This window comes from Anarhichas minor, unplaced genomic scaffold (assembly GCF_050575085.1).
Source record: "Anarhichas minor isolate MPS153535 unplaced genomic scaffold, ASM5057508v1 ptg000067l, whole genome shotgun sequence".
Classification (NCBI taxonomy): domain Eukaryota; kingdom Metazoa; phylum Chordata; class Actinopteri; order Perciformes; family Anarhichadidae; genus Anarhichas; species Anarhichas minor.
The window spans coordinates 3,611,583-3,631,195 of NW_027466513.1; the positions used below are offsets into that span (position 1 = coordinate 3,611,583).

At 38.5% G+C, this 19,613-nt stretch overlaps 2 protein-coding genes across 2 annotated transcripts; one reads left to right on the forward strand and one right to left on the reverse strand.

Annotated features, from left to right (window-relative positions):
• Positions 1 to 201: 201 nt before the first annotated feature.
• On the reverse strand, positions 202 to 14,790 carry nqo1 (NAD(P)H dehydrogenase, quinone 1). The gene is made up of 8 exons (XM_076078550.1): positions 14,754 to 14,790; positions 7,836 to 7,901; positions 5,441 to 5,515; positions 3,189 to 3,356; positions 2,630 to 2,760; positions 2,022 to 2,135; positions 1,486 to 1,587; positions 202 to 543 (listed from the first exon to the last, which is right to left on the reverse strand). The coding sequence occupies exons 1-8, from the start codon at positions 14,788 to 14,790 to the stop codon at positions 202 to 204; spliced, it is 1,035 nt and encodes a 344-aa protein (XP_075934665.1).
• Positions 14,791 to 16,380: 1,590 nt separating this feature from the next.
• LOC142934131 (interleukin-17C-like) lies at positions 16,381 to 17,738 on the forward strand. The gene is made up of 3 exons (XM_076078551.1): positions 16,381 to 16,407; positions 16,518 to 16,753; positions 17,444 to 17,738. The coding sequence occupies exons 1-3, from the start codon at positions 16,381 to 16,383 to the stop codon at positions 17,736 to 17,738; spliced, it is 558 nt and encodes a 185-aa protein (XP_075934666.1).
• Positions 17,739 to 19,613: the final 1,875 nt, after the last annotated feature.

Consider the following 19,613-nt stretch of genomic DNA (forward strand, 5'->3'; position numbering starts at 1 on the left):
ATACTACAGTATATTGTTGTATAGTATATCATAGTATACTATAGTATAGTCTGGTATAGTATATTATGGTATAACTTTTAGCCTTCAGTCTTCAGTGTGTATGCAAATAAAATGTTTTAAATCTGAATAGAATAGAAGTTCCAGTTATTTAAATTGTTTTTATTTCCCATATATTGGTATTAACATGAGAACAGAGAAGTTCTAGTTCCTGCAGTCTGGTCTGGCACTTCCTTCATCAGCAGGCTGAGCTTTGATCTGGTTGTCAGGCGGCAGCGGTTTCCCCAGATGGTGTCCTGTAGTGATGCCGTACGGCAGCGACTCTCGCTCCTCCCTCACTTTGGGCCAAAGCAGAAACCCCCCCTGAAAGCTGAGGTCAAACAGCTCACAGGGGGCAAAGGTCAAAGGCTTTTCCGCCAACAGTCCTTTTACTCGGGCTCGCCACCCGTCCAGCATCATGGTTCTCACCGCATGGGGACAGTGAGCCGGACTCCAGAATATCTGAGGGGCAAGAACCTGAAATCCACAGAAGTGCAAAGTGCCGTTCTGAAAAAAAACAAGAGACAAATAAATAAGAGAGAGAGACAATTAATAACCGTTCACCAACACAGAACACATTTTAATCCTTGTGGATTATATCATTGTATTTTGCCAAACAAATTAGTTTACACCTGAGATGCAGACAAGAGCTGCTGGAATCAGACCAGGAATGTTGTGATCATGTGGTATTTACCACACGTTCACCAGTACGCCCTTATGATTCATTCACAAGTACTATCAATTACAGTCGTATGTTCAACTCAACTTCTAAACCCTTATTGTCTTAAAGGTGCAGTGTGTAGTCTTTCGCGTCATCTAGTGGTGAGGTTGCAGATTGCAACCAACTGAAACTTCTCCCGTGTGCCAAGCTCGTAGGAAGACTACGTTGACCGGTGTAAAACCACGAATGTCCCTATCTAGAGCCAGTGTTTGGTTTGTCCAATGTGGGCTACTGTAGAAATATGGCGGCCGGCTTCGTGAAAATGACGCGTTCCAGAATTGAACGGCTCATTCTGAGGTAATAAAAACACAACAATTCTTATTTTAAGGTTATTAAACACTGAAGAAAACATTAATATTGCATTTCTGCTAATAGATCCCCTAAAATGCTTTTAGAAATATGTTAGGAAATGAAAATATTAACATCCGCATTGATGTGTTTTCATAGCAGTACAGTCATGAGGGCCCCCTCGTCATCTCTCTAATAGTTTAGCCTATTATCGGTGCTGATGAAATGATGAAATGCTTCTTTGATATCGTTGCTCGCTAAAGACTCAAATCAAAGTGTATCATCTCAAATGTACTGTATGCTATATCGATTCTGGCACCCAACAACAGACTCTGATGTGGTTCGTGTTTGCCTTCAGTCCTTCCTTTGTTTTTTCCTCCAGCTAACACGTGAGGTAATAATAAAGTCTATAAATGAACAGTTGTGTTTATGTCGCTAACCTGTAGAGGCCAGAGGGCGATGTTGATGTCTCCATTGATCCCATCAGGCTGGAACATCGTCTGTGTTGCTCCAGTAGTGAAAGACAACATCGCTTTCTTATCCTTTAAGGAAACACAAAAATACACATTTTATTAATACTATTAAACAGTGTTAATGATATATAAAAGGTATTCATATGAGAAGTTTTAAGTGTTACCAAATGGCAATGTGTTTGTTTTAAGTCATCATTTTGTACATCTTGATTTGTTCATCAATTAAATAAATCAGAATATAATAGTTGTTGTCGATACATTATATAATTTATAAACAAATTATTTCATATTAAACAAACTAATGATAAAATAACATAATTTATAGCATTACTAATAATTTTTAAAAAAATACATGAATATCATTTCATTGTTTTTTTGCAGTAAACTAACTACTAACTAAAGTATGATTTAGTATTAATTTAGCATTTCTTAATGCTGGTTCATATAAAGTGATATCCTCTGTGTATTGATTAAAGAGATGTGTGATGATGAGAGACACTGACCTTAAATATCCCGTTATTATACATCTTCTCCAGGGAGAAAGCGAAGCCTTGTGTGAGAACTCGGTCCATCCAGCCCTTCATGATGGCCGGCACACTGAACCAGTACAAAGGAAACTGGGAGAAGAGACAGAAGACGATATTTATCTCTTTATACTGTATTGTTTTATTCTTTCTTTGCTTGTTTTCTCAATTAAATCTGTGTTTTCAACACCGTAAAAAGGTTAAAGTTATAAACAAAAACACGGACAACTCCCAGATCGGACAGCACTCTGATGGAGACCTGTCAATCACAGTAAGCCCCGCTCCTAAAGCATACCCTGCTTTATGGTCTAAATGGACCATAATGTACTAAATGCACATCATGCTGTATTGAAGAAGACTTGAAACTAAAGATTGAGACCATAAACTCATGTTTACAATGTTTACTGAGGTAATAAATCAAGAGAGAAGTAGAGTCATTTTCTCATAGACTTCTATACAACCAGAGGAGTCGCCCCCTGCTGGTCAGTAGCGAGAATGCAGCTTTAAGACATGAAGCATTGGCTTCACTTTTCGGAATCCGAGTTTGCTGCCTGGTAGAAACTACAGCGATGTGAGTGACCTCTGACCTGGAAGATGATGAGCTCGGCCTCCTCTACTTTACGCTGCTCGGCCACGATGTCGTCACTGAGGCGATCTTCCATCCAGGCGTGCATGGTCTCCTCTCCATACTGGAAAAGCGCCGGATTCTTCAGGTCACCTGAACACAACACACACTGTCAGAACTGAAAGGATACGTTTTTCTTTCAACAAATCCCATGAAAATACCAAACAGTGAATGTATCTAACACTTAGTGTGTGTGTGTGCGCATCAAAGACTGATACTTCTTTTTTCTCTGCACTAAATATTCACTTGAGTGCCAAATGTGGATTAATCCGCCGCTGAAAATAGTCCCCAACAAATGCTCTATTTCCTTTTGTTTGATTTATAAAAACTTAAAACACAACTGAGCTTTTTTGTAAAAAGTACTATTATCTATTTGACAGTAAGAAAACAACAGAATAACACCAGCTTTATTCTTTCATTGCGTTAAAAAGACAACAGCATGACCCCTGATATCCAGAAGGGATCATATATATGACCTCTTGAAGCTCATTAGCTTAAAGAAACAGTGGCAGTGAGGTCACCGATGATGTCGCCCTGCGTGGAGTTGGCTCTGAAGTTCATGGCGTACAGGTCGGACACGAGGACCCTGTAGCCCTGCGACGCCAGCTCCTGCATCACCACATCACGGACCGCCGCGTTGAACGAACCCGGACTCTGGTGGGCGTACACGATCAGGGCCGTCTTCTGAGCTGTGTCACACACACACACACACACACACACACACACACACACACACACACACATATATATATATTGAAAGACAACATGTTTTTTAAGTATAACACTGAGTAAAAGCAGTGTTTTTTTCTAATAAATCATCCTTTATAATGTCAGTTTAGCAGTCAAAACTAACCGTTTGGTTGAACACAAGTCTACAGTATTTGTACCTGCTACACCTTAATTTGTACTATAGACGAGCCCTAATGTTTCATTTAAAGTGCCGATAAGTGGGGTTGTATCGTTTAATGGCGCCATATCTTCCTGTTACTAGTCAGACAATCACATTTATTTTCAAGCTGTTGTGTTCAGGTTAAAAAGGTTGCATAATGTTGCTTTAATTAGTGGATAAATAAATGGATTATGGTTTGGTTGTACTAAGATCTATTTGACTCTAAATGGACCATAATGTACTAAATGAACATCATGCTGTATTGAAGAAGACTTGAAACTAGAGATTGAGACCATAAACTCATGTTTACAATGTTTACTGAGGGAATAAAGTATTTATATGAGCAGAGATGACAATAAATTGGTACCTTAAATCGGTCATTTGTATTTAATTTGGATTAATTTAGCTGCAGATAGGGGAGGAGGATAAAACATCAGCCACAAAGATTTATCCCAACCTTAAAAGAGCTATTATCATAAAAGGTTTCTGACGAATCTCAACGCATCCTGATTTAAGCACTCATGAAGCCATTCCTTACGACTTATAAACAGAGAAGTATTAGAAGGTGGTTCAGGAGAAACAAACCCCGACATTGACTTCTGTTCTGTAAAATCTGTTTATATTTTTCTAAAAGAATGAACAGCAACAAAACCTTTGAAGGAGAAAACCCAGAATAATAATAAGATCAGAATAATCTATTGATGATGCAAACTAAAGGTGTAAGCATTCTGTGATCTGCTTTATTTAATATAGATTATACTATAATATTTATGTTTTCTATGATATGTTCTATTGCTGTGCTATACCTCATATTATGTATATGTTACTATGTATATGTTACTACTATTTTACTATATTAAATGTATATCCCATACTATATTACACTCTGTACTAAATTTCAATTTCGACATATTTGTAGTTTTCATTTTCTGTTACTTTATACTTCTCTCCATTATATCTACTTATCTACTTATACTTCTACCCCATTACATCTCAGAGGTAAATGTTGTTGACTTCACTACATATATTCTACACTTAAAGTTACTTTTTACATAAATATACTTACATGATATGATGCAGTACTGATAATTGTAGTATGCAAAGTATCTCAAATATTAAACGTTAAAATACTCTAACATGTGTTCGCTAGTTATAAAAACAAAGTATATATTCTGTAACAATTATCTTTGAAATAACTTTTTTTTATATTTGTTAGCGAAACTTGACTTGAGTGTCAGAGAATCAGCAGAGAAACTGATTCATGACTATGATAGATTTTAAGTTATTAACCCTACATTTTGGATTGATTAATTGTCGTCACACTAATGATCGAACCACGATGATTGGCTCCTGATTCATTTGACCAACTTTGTTCACTTACAAGGCTCCAAAAAAACGCAACAAATTTTGAGCAGAGTTTGGTTTGTGCAGAGACAACTTTTACATTTATAAAAATGAAAAACTGCAAATTAGAATAAATTGTTATCTATTGTTATGAGAAACAGCAATTTTACAGTTTAAAAAACGTTATGCAACATTGACGCATAAAAAAAAGAACCATAGATCTGCACAATCTAAATTTGTGCAATTTGTTTACAGGTTACGTGAACTTATTTACAAAAATGTAGCAAAGTTTGCCCAGAACTTGGTTTGAGTGTCAGAACAGCAGCAGAGAAACAGATAGATACAATTATGAATGGATTAATTGGTCTCACACTTATGATCTAACAGTGTTTTCTGCTATTTGATTATATGTTCACTTTCTAGAAAAAACAGAGCACATTTTGGCCAGAAGTTTGGTTTGTCTGGAGAAAGAGTTGTGTGTCAGAGCAGCAGAGAAACAGATTTACAGGAAGTGAAAACAGTGGATGAGTAGAGTCTTACCCATGCTGTGTGTCTGCTGGATCCGTCTGCACTGTAGACCTGGTTCCAGGCGGCTCTTATAGACTCCGTGGGCTTCTTTGCGTGAGAAACATGGTTAGATATCAGATGGAGCAAATGTCTCTCAGAGTCAAGACTAACACACTGGAGAGGAAGAAAAAAAAGTGTCTGCTGTCAAACTGTAAGACCGGTTTAGTTGATTGTTTGGAAAGGGAGGAGTGTGTGTGTGTGTGTGTGTGTGTGTGTGTGTGTGTGTGTGTGTGTGTGTGTGTGTGTGTGTGTGTGTGTGTGTGCGAGGACTCACTGGTGGCCTGGAAAAGAATGTTTGGGTCACTTTCAAGGGATTACCCGGCGAGGTCATGTGCCTTAATAAACTCTTTAATCCGACTTAATTTCACCTCGTTAGAAGAAAAGTGGAGGAAGGCGTCAGTTTAGTAAAGCCTGAGCTGTTCTGTCTCGCCCTCGTGTTTAATGTCACCTGTCACCAGTTCCTACAAAGCGGCTGTTGTGACTGACTGGGAGATTAGAGGAGAAAACCTTTCAAACACTTTATGTATATATATATATATATATTCCCTTTTCCCCTTATTGATTTTTTATTAATTTATCTGTTTTTTATTGGATTGTTGTCTACTGATTGTTTGTTTTCTGCTTTGCTTATTTTCTGTGCTTATTGTTTTTCTAAATTATGTTAGCTTAGTTTGAAGTAATTCTTGATCTTGGCAACAGATCCGAGGTACCATATATTCAGTCATTTATCTGACAAAATTATAAAATTCTATTCATATACAATTATAGAATTATTAAAAAAATATGAGATTGTATATTGATGTTGGAAAAGTATAAAAAAAAATAAGCAAATAAAGAGAAAGGAACATTTTAAAAATAAATACATTTTTTTAAATGGCAAAGAACATATATAAAATATATGTTTGTATACTAAATAAAAGAGACATCAAATAAATTTAAATCTAAGAACAGGAATATAACTCAATAAAAATCAGTCTAGGAACATTGATTACCTTTATTTTATACCTTTTGAGGTCCATTTAGTAGCTGCGCTGGAGCTTTTGATTGTGTCTCGTGATCTTCCTCAACAGACAACGTGTGCCCTGTTGCAGATCTTCAAATGTCCATTTTATTTAACTTTTTAAGCCATCGTGGAAGCTCAGAAAAATTAAAATCTCTACTAAACATCTACAATTCCAAGACAACTGAGCAAACCACATCTGCAGAGGAAGAGCATGTGATACGATCGAAAGCTCCAGACTTTGTGGTGAGATTGTTTGATAAAGTTTAGTTCATGTCACTTTCCTGTTTCATTGTTACAGTCGGTTCAGTTTTCTGCCTGAGTGAACGGAGCTGAGCGGATCAATCAGCCAAAAAACTGTCTTAATTTTCCTGGAATTCAAACAACTTAGTCCAACTTGAGAGAGTCGAGAACAAGAACACTTGGCTCCAGATGAATTCAGAGGTCCGATTTAATTTGATCTAAGCTGCAGTCAAAGTCTGTCTTTGTGAAACCGGACAGTTATTCTTTTTCACTCTATCTTAATGTTTTAATCTCTTCATCATGTGTGTTTCAGGCTTTCTGACATGAGGGGGAGGGAATGTGAAGTGCATTTAGGTCTCTGATATATATTTTATTTATTCACAGGGACAACGGGCTGAGAGTAAAACATTACCCCAGAAAATCATTGCTCGTCACCGGAGCATGGCTTTAAGATGTTTATATGAAAAATATTGTTTTTTTAAACAAATAGTTGAGTGATTCCAGAATATTTTAGTGCCATTTTAAGCATATTTTGATGATTATCTAGATGATATTGAGAATGTCAGACGCCAAAGACATTCATCACAAACAGTTAAAGGAGACATATTAGGCTCATTTCAGCTTCAGGTTCATACTTTTTTCGGGGAAGGTTTCTACTAGAACATTTTTACGTGCTTTAATGTTAAACCCGTTATTTTTCACACACAGTCTGAATATTTGTGTATTCGCCATCTGTCTGAAACGCTCCGTTTAAGCGCCTGTCTCTTTAAGAGCCTCCTGCTGTAAAACATCCAAGTCTGCTCTGATTGGCTTGTGGGATAAATATGGCGCATGCACCTCTGTAAAGGTAGATCTGAAACTGTGGGTGGGGATGCTCAGATTGTAGAGGTATATTCTAAGGAGCCTGAATGTGACATAAAAGGGGCGGGGCAAATCTGATTGGCTTGTTGAATCACATGTTTCACAAAAAACGGACTGGGTTTTCTTATTTCACAGTTTGTGAATTGGTAGGAACTCTAGATACCCAAATGTATGTACGTTTTAAAACATGAGAAGTTAAAATCACATTGCATTACAGAAGACGGGTAACTAGATAGTGACCCTGTATGATGGCAGGTCACTAACTCTTGTCAGTTATCCTGCGGTGGATCAGACACGCCTGCAGCTCGATGCTTTTCAGACTCGGCGGGGCTGGAATGTGACAGGAATGTGACCCGAACACTTTCTGTCACCTGCTGATCACCTGGATGAGCCTCAGACCTGCTCAGATTACCTGAAGGGAAAAGTTTCAGATACATCAACAGACAAGACTTTATTCAGACAAGCAGTGGGGGACGAAGTATTTAGATCCTTTTCAAAGTAGAAGTCATTGCACTAATGTAAAAATACTCTATGCAAGTAAAAAATACTGCATTCAGAATCCCACTAGTTACTTTAAGGAACTTTTAACAGGTTGTGAACCAGTCTCAGTGTAGTCCTGGTCCTCTATGAACCAGTCTGAGTGTAGTCCTGATCCTCTATCAGACCTCCATCAGTAAAGAGACCATCAGAGAGAAGATGGTCTGTTTCTTAAAGCTCGTCATCGGAGCCACCGGGTCGGATTCTGGTGAAACCAGATGAAATCATGCAGGTTCACCAGAAACTCCTTCAGCTCAGACTCCAGCAGAGACCGGTCCACCGTGGACAGACCCAGATCCTCCAGCAGAGACCGGTCCACCGTGGACAGACCCAGATCCTCCAGCAGAAACCAGACCCCTGTGGACAGACCCAGATCCGGCTTCACCTGCAGCCTTGGACCTGCAGTCTGAAGCTTCGGAGGGAGGAGGAGAGCTCAGCTCCCGGCAGCAGCAGCAGCGTCTCCTCCTCCTCATCCTCCTCCTCCTCCTCCTCCTCCTCCTCCAGGAGCAGAGCTCCTCCTCTCTGGGAGCCAACACCACACTGCTGGAGACCCAGGACGTATTGCTGGACCCACTGGAGGGAAGGGAGGCACGCTGCAGTAAAATTAGGTTTTCTAACACTGCTACTTTAGTCCACAAGGACCGAATTTTACTAATTGTCTTACTTTTATTTTTCTTAATGGTGTCTGTTTTTAATTTCACTGATATATTTTAGTATCTACTACTTTTTACCGTTTTTGTTTTTTGTAAAGCTCTTTGAGCTACATGTCTTTTGTGAAAAGTGCTCTATAAATTAAGTTTATTATATTATATTATATTAAGGTAATGTATGCAAATTAGCACATATTTAATGAGATAATGCTTCATTTGCATATTTAAATAAACATTTCTTAAAACTTGCAATACAAAAAATATTTGCCTTGATATAAGTGATCAACTGGAAGTCTTTGTACCCTATTCACCTGTAGCGTGTCCCCTTAAAGGGAAAGGTAGTATTGCGAGCAAAATTCTTAATATTTGTTATACTTTGATAAACGAAATCTACATTTGTTCAACAGATATTTTCTCAAAAACGAAACAAAACTTGCCCAGAGTTTGGTTTGTTCAGAGAGAGAGTCAGAGAACCATTAATACAGTTGTATTACTATTTCATCAATAATACACGACGAACACGATGTATAATTACACATTATTCTTTTATAGTACATGATATCATAATACTCTTCACATACTACACTTTCCCAATCAGACCTCTGTCACTTCACTTAAGAAAGTACTGCAGTATTAGTTAATGTACAACTTGGTGTACTGTGTGTACTGCTTGCCATATAATGTTGAGTTTAATTAATCTACAAAGTTTCTTTTTAATATACTTCTAATACTTTGTGTTTTACTTTTATTTATTTAACTGTACCTATTTATGTCCTTGTGATGCTGCAACACCTGCATTTCCTTCCTGGGGACCATTAAAGGTTCATCTTGTCTCATCTTATTAGCACGTTAGCATGCCGAAGTTAGCATTTAGCTCAAAGCATTTAGCTCAGCTGCTAGCGTGGCTGTAAACTCTTGCATTATTGTCTTGTGGCTTTTGACCTGATTGCTTCCTGTCGTCACCTGCACAAAGACAAAAACAGGTGCACTCTGACCTAATTGTGTGCAGGGACTGATCGCCGGTGTTTCCTTCCTGCCTGTTTCCAGCTCATGCACCTCGGTTGTGACAGTTTTGTTTTTCAGTGCGCCCCGCTGGTAATCCAGAGAGAGAGACACGCTGAGAGAGCACAGCAGAACGTCTGATCCTGTCGTGTAACTGGATCTCATTATTTCCCTCCAACATCATTATCTTTTATTCAAAGTCAAAACTGTGCCGGCGTCACAGTGGGGGGGTTCTCAGAATCTCTGTCACCTGTTGCAGGACAAACGCAGCTTTAAGGTCGCAGAGGATCGAAAAATTTCAGAAAGGTAAAGGAATAGTTCACCCAAAAGGATTAGAGTCCCTCTAACCTCTCATTTTACTGCAGCAAGGTCTGACAGTCTGCCCCTCCCAGTCCTGGTTCTCCCGTGCCTCTCTTCCCTCCAGAGGGTCCAGCAATACGTCCTGGATCTCCAGCAGCGTGGTGTCGGTGTTGGCTCCCAGAGAGGAGAAGCTCTGCTCCTGGAGGAGGAGGAGGAGGAGGAGGAGGAGGAGGAGGAGGAGGAGGAGACGCTGCTGCTGCCGGGAGCTGAGCTCTCCTCCTCCCTCCGGAGCTCCGACTGCAGGTTCAAAGCTGCAGCTGAAGCCGGATCTGGGTCTGTGCACGGTGGACCGGTCTCTGCTGGAGGATCTGGGTCTGTCCACGGTAGACCGGTCTCTGCTGGAGGATCTGGGTCTGTCCACGGTGGACCGGTCTCTGCTGGAGGATCTGGGTCTGTCCACGGTAGGCCGGTCTCTGCTGGAGGATCTGGGTCTGTCCACGGTAGACCGGTCTCTGCTGGAGGATCTGGGTCTGTCCACGGTGGACCGGTCTCTGCTGGAGTCTGAGCTGAAGGAGTTTCTAGTGAATCTGCATGTTGTCATCTGGTTTCACCAGAATCCGACCCGGTGGCTCCGATGACGAGCATTAAGAATAACTCTATAGAAACAGACCATCTTCTCTCTGATGGTCTCTCTACTGATGGAGGTCTGATAGAGGATCAGGACTAAACTGAGACTGGTTCAGGACCAGTTAAAAGCTCCTCACAGTAACTTTAAAGTACTCATTATGCAGAAGGCTCATTTCAGAACAATATATATATTATATTGTAGTTTTTTTATATTGTGTTGTATATATACTGTTGGCTAGTTTAATCTACAGCAGTGCATCATATTAAGATCATTTAGCTAAAAAATAGGAGAATTTTCTCAACACATAAAGAAACACTACATTCTTCATATAATAATAAAAATAATAACAAATGTTATTCGTATAGCGCTTTAAAAAGATAAAGCACTTTATATTGTTTACAAAACAACAACACAGCAATAATAATAATATAAAAAACAAAAGCAAATGAATGACATTATAACAGTAAAACAAACAATGGATCAGTGGTAAAACCAGATTTAAAAAGTTGGGTTGAGGGAGAATGTCTGAGGTGTTGGGGGTAAAATGAAAATACTCAAGTAAAGTACAAAAAACTTGAATTTTGCACTTATTACAGTCCTTAAAGTAAATATACATGGTTACATTCCACCTCTGCTTTTAGCACAGACAACCCTTGGTCCATCTAATACTGTAGGTGTTACACAGCTGGTTCGCTATAAGGTTCAGTCATCTATAAAAGAGCTCTTTGACCTCCGTTACCGAGCTCATCGTGTGAGTCTAAATACAGGCGACACACATTTATACTGAGGAGGAGGAGATTGCACTGAAGTTGCATCACCCCACTGACGTCACTAAAGCTTGTGACACTGAGGAATGTCTGCTATGTGAGCTCGATCGCCACCCAGGTAGTGAGGATTACCCGATGGACACTTCACATATACTCACTTTAATATCGTTCAGCTCGATTCATTCATTAAAAAGTCTACTAAACTTTGTCCTCTTACTGGCCCTCAACTCCTCTGTATTTTCTGGTTAGAAAAACTATATAATAATATATATATCATATAATAATTCTCGTAAAAATACAAAAATAATGCAGTAAAATCTCATTGATCTGTGTAGTTAAGAGTTTAAAGGTTCATTTTCGATTATAGAAAAAGTAGTTCAAAAAATTATTTGTAACCTGAAAACATTTATCAACATGTCTCTGCAGCAATTTAGAGTCAAACAGACTGTAAAGCAGGGGAAGCTTTAGGGCGGGGCTACCTTGTGATTGACAAACCACGTCCACTTCTCATATACAGTCAATGGTTGGATCCAGCGCTCCACCAGCCTGCTGTGACTGGAGTCATTCCCTCGTCTCTGCCACAGAAGACCCAAGCCAAGAAACACTATCAGAACACACACAGACCCTCCCTGTTAGTAAATACAAAAAGGTAAACTATATCCTGACGCCACACAAGAAGATAATCAGACAGCAGTGTTACTTTGATCGGCTCTCCAAATTTTAAAAATCTGGTTTTGCTTATTTTTGTTTGGCTTTTTATATAACTGATGACTGTACATTTAGATTGTGTGGACCCAGAGGTAGAGGTGAAATGTTGCCCACTATTTCTTTTGCGCACGTGACTATGAATTACACAGCACTTCCACTGCTGACGATATGGGCGGGAAGACGTTGGCACGTTGGAGAGCAGTATCACTGGAAAGTACTCAAAGAGTCTTGATATATGAAAAAAAGTCCTGTGAGCCTCCAGACGTTACCTCATTCTGTTTGACTTGTGTCCCAACAGCTTGAATCAGTGCTACAAATCTAGATTAAAGATATGCATGTTTCAACAAAATGCATGAGATCAACTTTGGGTGTGTATGTTATGCTCAAATCTACAGAACAGCAAAAGATGGTGTAAATTGATAAAAACAACCTAAAGACATTTTGTCAACGAGGAAGTTACATTTACAGTAACCTCCTCCACTCATATTGCCAATGCAACCGTATTAGGTTATTATATTAAATATATTATAAATTACGAAAGAGTTACTCACCACTTTATGTGCGTTTTCCTATGAAAGCCAGCAACATGTGTCAATTTCTGTTTGTGAAATGCATACAGTCTTTTTAAAATAAACTTGTCTTTACAGGAAACAACTTGGTTAGGTTTAGACAACAAAACAACTTAGGTTGAGGTAAAAATCGTGGTTTGTGTTAAAATAAGTACAAGGGACAAAATCAATGTTGACTTCTTTTTTCACACGCTGCACTAACAACAGTCTCCTGGAGGAAAGGTCTGTGTTTGTTTGACCCTCCTGCCTTGTGTGGGTTTTTGAGGTCTTTATACTGAGTTCATAATTACGTGGATTACATAAATTATTACAGCGCATTATGTTTCGTAGGTATAGCTACCGCTGTATGACAACAGACTGTTCAAATAAGTTTCATGAATATGTTTCATATCAGCCTCGTATCATGCTTGCAAAAACGTACAGTGCCACGTGGTTCTTGTTGTGAAATGATTGGTCAGGTTTAGACAACAAAATTACTTGGTTAAGGTTAGAAAATGATCATGAATTGTGTTTGTGTACTAACGTAACGTAATAGAGTGACATCACAACATATCCTAACAACGTAACATAACAACAAACGTAACAACGTAACATAAAAACAAACGTAACAACGTAACGTAACAACTTAACATAACAACTTAACGTAACCTTGGTGGACTCTCTACCTGGTTATACTCATACCACGTAACTTTCAATAATCAATGCTTTCAATGCTCGTTGTACTACTTCACTTTTTCCGACCAAATGCAAAAACCTCCTCATTCAACGTATCCGTGGTTTGCAGAAAGGCGCATTTTGAAATTCTTTTGCCACCGTCTGGCCTGTATTTAAAATATTATTTAATTACGCAAAGCATGTCAGACAGCTGTTTTAGTCAAGTCAGGTTGTGTAAACATAAATCACAGGAATTTGAATTTGTTTAGCGCATCTAAAACATAATGTGTAATATTTCTATTTAGACAAAGACTCTCAGATGCTGAGTCACTCCTGATGGCAGCCGTAGAAAAAGCTTGAACTACTGTACAAGATGATGTAACTGTGGAAAACACCTCTAACAAGCAACATTTACCTGACAGGTTTCCTGATGTGAAGGTGCTAGAAGATTCCTTTTTCTCTCGAAATAGCCATGTCAGCAGGTAGTGTGATTTAAAGAAGCAGAGTCAGCAAGTCTATGTGTGCACTCATGATATATTCATTGTAAATGTTGTATAATGCAAACACATGCAACTTCACTTGATATTCTTTGTGCTCTGGGGTTGTTTTTGACTTTAGTGATATTCAGAAGTTTGATCGAAACTCAAGGAAATGAAGGAGCCTGTGTGTGACAGAGCTGCTCTCTGTGTGTCTAAATACAGGTTGCAGAACATTTATATCTGCCAGGTTCAGAGGGGGAGGAGACGTTGAATTCAACTATACACAGAGGAAATGTGTCGTCATGCATGTGGGAGCTGTTCTTCCCCTGAATCAAAGTCCACCAGGTTTTATGTTTTCTCTTCCCCTGTATCTGTGCACTAAACTGTGTAACTACTGGATGTCTTATTAGTGGGGGAATGTTGCATGCTTTGCATTGGAGTTGCATTCGAGTCAGCATGTTTAAATACACTAGATAATTAAATATAGATAAAAATAAAAGCAGCAGCAGCAGTGGAAGAAAACACAGTTACAAAAATACCAACAAAACTAATGAAATAGATGTTTTAACTACAAACTGAACACAGTTGATGTTACACAAGGGTAGTACATGTTTACATGTCATTCATTTAATTTGTATTATAATAATAATTAAAGGTGATGCATAATGAATTATGTGGGATTAATATCCCTTATTTCATGGGCTATTTGGGATTTTTGGCATAACGTATTTTAACAATACATACTCCCGGAGAGTGTGTGTATGAATATATGTATTTATAAATACTTTACAGCTGGTAAAGGTGGAACTCAAAAGTAATAAATAATTGTATGTCTTCATCGGACAATCATTGTGTGTTTTTATGGTATAATGAGACGTTTATATCTACATACGGGGCAGGTTGTATTCTCAGAGCCGGCCGCCATGTTTCTACAGAAGCCCAGAATGGACAAACCAAACACTGGCTCTAGAAAGGGACAGTCACCTTTTCACCTCAGCCACCGTAGATCTCCTACAAGCTTAGCACACGGGAGAAGTTTCAGTTGATTGTAATCTTCAACCTGACCACTAGATGATGCCAAATCCTACATGCTGCACCTTTAAAGTAAAGATATGTTAGTGAGAATAAATGTGTTATTGGTCATAAGAAAAATGTTGTGTAAAAAGTTAAATGTCAGACATTAAAAAGTATAGTTTCACATTCAAATGCAATGACATGCATCTGTCCTGTTTCTCTCATCCCTTAAAAATGATAAGACTAATAAGAAACAACAACAATCAGAAATTCTACAATAATGAATGACTAAATAATCAATCACTTTGCGTTTTTAAAGTTTTTGTGTGTTAATTAAAGTGTTTGCTGTTCAGTAATCTAAAATAGAAATTAGAAAAGTGTCAGTTGTCTTTTAAACCATTTTAGATCACATCTCCGGTCATATTGTGTATCCTGTTTAACGATATAATCAAAATAAAATAAAGAATCTATGTCTTCACATTTATATATCAGAATCCTAACATATTTTCTTCCTGTTAAACAAAACACGATGTGCCCTTATGTAAGCTATACCAACCAGTTTCAAAATGTTGTAAAAATCCTCTTCTGAGTGCTGTGTGAACAAACCCCTCTGTGTGAACCTTCAGCACACAGAGAGGAATGAAAGTGTAAAGTTTGGTGAATGTAAGAGCTGCTGAAGTGGAGATTTATCATCAGAGTCTGAGAACAAACTCATTTCGAGGAAACGTCCTTTAAAGAGACGTTTAGTTACATTACAGACATTTAGAGACTCTACAGGTGAATAGGGTCACAACATGAACTCATAGATATCACCATGAAACTTCACCACTTCATCACTCACATTAAGACTATAAGTTTCTGTATTACAAGTTATGTCTAAATGTGCAAATGAGGGACTATGTAACGGTAACTTTTGGTGACTGTATTGTCTCACATTAACATCTGTTTCACGGGGACTTTCAAGGTTTTGTTGAAGTCAAGAAAGTTAATAAAAATTATGAATAAATAATTGGTTTCTTTACGGTATGTTTATTTCCTTTAATGCATTTGGGGCAGCTTATTAATAATTGTAGTCTATATGTATTTTAATTTAATTTTAGCTAATTCTTAAAATCTTAATTGATTTAATTGTTTTTTATGCATTTCTTTGCCTGTGTTATAAAGAAGCTGACCTTGCCTAATAAATTAAATGAAAACAATAAACAATGTTCATTTATATATTTCATATACACATTGCGGCATTTACAGAGGAACAAACTGATTTATTGCAATCATTAAAATCAGAGCTGAAAAGATGAAAGACACCGCCCAGTGCGGAGGGGCGGGGTCATGATGCTGAGCTGATGTTTGTCTTTCTTTGAGGCAGGGATTCAGTAAAAGGAAATACTCCGATTTAAAAGGATTTTCCCATTCAAACCACAGCAGCCTTCATATAAAGATAGCGTATAAATACTGCGTCCAATGGAGCGGACGGGTTCAGTCAAACATCTCCGGGTTCAAGATGACAAGACTTGTCAGTCTGCAAATGGTAATTCTGACTGTGAACCAGAGGGAGCGCACTTTACTTCAGAGACACTGTTGCAGTTCATACTGGAGCTGTGAGTGTTTACACATATTTGTGTTTTTAAATCTTTATAGATCTCGCTGCTGATCTTCAACTACCAACTTTATTCTCCTTCTGCTGCTGCTGCCGGGAGGTCCTCCAGGTGCGTCGGCGTGGAACAGGTGAATAACGCTGTGGGCAGCTTTCAGCGGAGATACTGGGGCAGACTGAGGTTTTTCCACAACACGCAGGACACGCGGACGTGCGCGCAGACGGTCGCAGAAATGCGCGGAGACCTGAGCAACCGCTCCCTGTCCCCGTGGAAGTACAGGTAAGTGACAACATGCAGCTACGGGCACCGCGGAGGGACAAAGACGCTCACTGTTATCATGCTTGAGCAGTAATCACCATCACAACAGAGGTGGAAGAAGTACTCAGATATTTACTGAACTATGAGTAACAATACTGCAGAGGTGGAAGAAGTACTCAGATATTTACTGAACTATGAGTAACAATACTGCAGAGGTGGAAGAAGTACTCAGATATTTACTGAACTATGAGTAACAATACTGCAGAGGTGGAAGAAGTACTCAGATATTTACTGAACTATGAGTAACAATACTACAGAGGAATTCTGCTAAAATACAAAAAATGAAAGCATATATATAATTTCTTTTATTGAAGAAATTTGACACACAAAACTGAAAACAAAAGGCACCGAGTTAAAAAGAAGAAGAATGATAGTTACATTTTAAAGTGCAGCTTTACTGATACTCCCTCAGTGCGATAATGCAGTCTTTGTTGATGTTGTGATGTTGATTAAAATAAATGATATATTGTGCAGCCCTACGTTGAACCTGTCCTTTAAATAGTCTTTTCCTGGGTTCAGCTCTGACTTCACAATCACATAAACGACACTTGGCTTGAAATGAGAATAGTAAACAATTCACAATAGAGAACAAATACAAACATAAATAAATCCGACTGTTGATGTCTGTTTTGTGTGATTGTCTCCTATCAGCCTGAACAAAGAAGACAACAGGATTCCTTACGAGATCCCCTTTGCCGAGTGTCTTTGTGACGGCTGCATCATCAACCAGCGTGAAGACATGCGCTACAACTCTGTGCCCGTGTTTGGTTCGCTGATGGTCATGAGGAAGACTCCGTGCCCGCGAGACCCAAACAAATTCGTGGTCAGCAAAGATGTGATCAAAGTCCCTGTGGGCTGTACTTGTGCTGTGCCCAAGTACACAAAATTATCAAAGAAACTAGCTACCAAGCAAAATAATCCATCTTGTAGCTTGCGGTTGAATTAATATGTTTCTATGTGATATATAAAGGTGTCATTAGTTACAGTTATTTATTACAGTTTTATGTTTTTTTGTTTGTTTGGAATGTAAAGTACACCTCAGATACCGACGCTTGCTCAGTGGCACTAAGCTACAAACAATGACGCTCTAGCGTCAGTTTTGAAACGTGTCAGGGACGCCGTGTGAATATAGGTTTCGTTACCAGGCGGCAACCTCCGGTTCTTCTGAGTGAAGTCGATGCAGAAGTGTCTTAGAAATTGCATTCTCTCTAGTGTCCACCAGGGGGCGACTCCTCTGGTTGTATAGAAGTCTATGAGAAAATTACTCTACTTCTCTCTTGATTTATTACCTCAGTAAACATTGTAAACATGAGTTCATGGTCTCAATCTCTAGTTTCAAGTCTTCTTCAATACAGCATGATGTTCATTTAGTACATTATGGTCCATTTAGAGTCAAACAGACCATAAAGCAGGGGATGCTTTTTGGGCTCAATGTGAGGATTTTCAAAATATTTTTTATACTATTTTTAAAAAAGTATATATTTATTTTATTTTATTTTTTTATTGTGATCAAATGTGATGTAGAGTTGATCACTGTGAAGTGGCCGGTGAATTAAATTGCCTTTGTTTTAAAACTGTGAATGTCGGCCTCTGCTGGATTAAATGTGTAAAACACTTCTGGAGGATAAAATGTGACCGTTAATCTACTTGTTCAGAGTTATTAGTTAATTGTCTTACACTTAAAGACATTTTTGATTTACCCTTGATCCTGAGGCATAAATTCAGCAGGGAATCAGCCAATTAGATCCCTCTTCCCCGGTCCAGTGAAGTTGAATTTAGGTTTGTTATTTAGTCTTTTGTAAATTGTGAAAGCACAAACAAGCCTCATAGACACCGGTGCTGCTGCTCGTCTCGTCTGAAACATACATTAAAAGGGTTTCTTTGTGTCATTTGTCTCGTTTCTCCTCATTTGCATCTGAATCACAGCCAGACAATTTCATTTCATTACCTTTCGCATAAAAATATGTCACATAGATAATTTCACTAATACTCTAAGGCAGAGGTCTTCAAAAGGGGGTCCGCGACCCCTAGGGGGTCCGTGGAGGTACTGCAGGGGGTCCGTGAAATTTTTGGTTGATTTTCTTTCTTCTTTTTTTTTCTGTCCATTATTTTAATAGTTCAGTATTGTATGCAAGATAACAGGTATGTTTATTCATGGCAGTGACACGGCCACCCTCCTCACTGTACCTTGCACATGTTTAAAATAAAAACATGAATATATGAACCTGTGTATTATTTGAATAGCTTAGTATTGAATGCACAATAAAGAGGTATGTTTATACATGGCACTAGGCCCAGTTTAATATAAAACACAATTTTATACAATATATATAGTCGGGGGTCCCTGCTCCATCTCTCTATCAGTTTGGGGGTCCTTGGCCCCCCAAGGACATGAGAGGCCCCCCAAGGACCTCTCATGTCTATTATTTAGAGATAATCGTGGGCATACATTTTGGAACTATCTCTGATAATTTTGCCGCTTTGTGGGATGTAAAGAAGAAAGTATTGCCATGAAGGAAGTAGCGGGCTCAGCTGTGGGCTACAACTTGATCCCTTATTAATTTAGCCAATATTTGTTTATATTTTGACAATTAGGCACCAAAAAGAGTATGCCGAAAATTGGCTATTAGCACTTCCAGTTTCCAATGTGCCCATAGATGCGCATACAACTATCACCGTATTACTTTGATACTGAATAAAACTTGAGGATTCTCAATGGACGTGTATTCACAGTGGACATTGGCGACAATGAAATCCTTGGCAAGTGAGAAAACGATATATATGTTTCATATTAGTGTGTTTAGATTGTACGGATTTATGA

Bases quoted from the DNA above. Each gene is read 5' to 3' on its own strand.
- LOC142934131 (XM_076078551.1), top strand. From the start codon at position 16,381: ATGACAAGACTTGTCAGTCTGCAAATG. The intron at 16,408-16,517 runs GTAATTCTGACT...AAATCTTTATAG, and splicing joins GACTTGTCAGTCTGCAAATG to ATCTCGCTGCTGATCTTCAA. The intron at 16,754-17,443 runs GTAAGTGACAAC...GTCTCCTATCAG, and splicing joins CTGTCCCCGTGGAAGTACAG to CCTGAACAAAGAAGACAACA.
- nqo1 (XM_076078550.1), bottom strand. From the start codon at position 14,790: ATGGCGGCCGGCTCTGAGAATACAACCTGCCCCGTAT. The intron at 7,902-14,753 runs GTAGATATAAAC...GTCACATTCCAG, and splicing joins GAATACAACCTGCCCCGTAT to CCCCGCCGAGTCTGAAAAGC. The intron at 3,357-5,440 runs GTAAGACTCTAC...TGTGTGACACAG, and splicing joins CCAGCAGACACACAGCATGG to CTCAGAAGACGGCCCTGATC.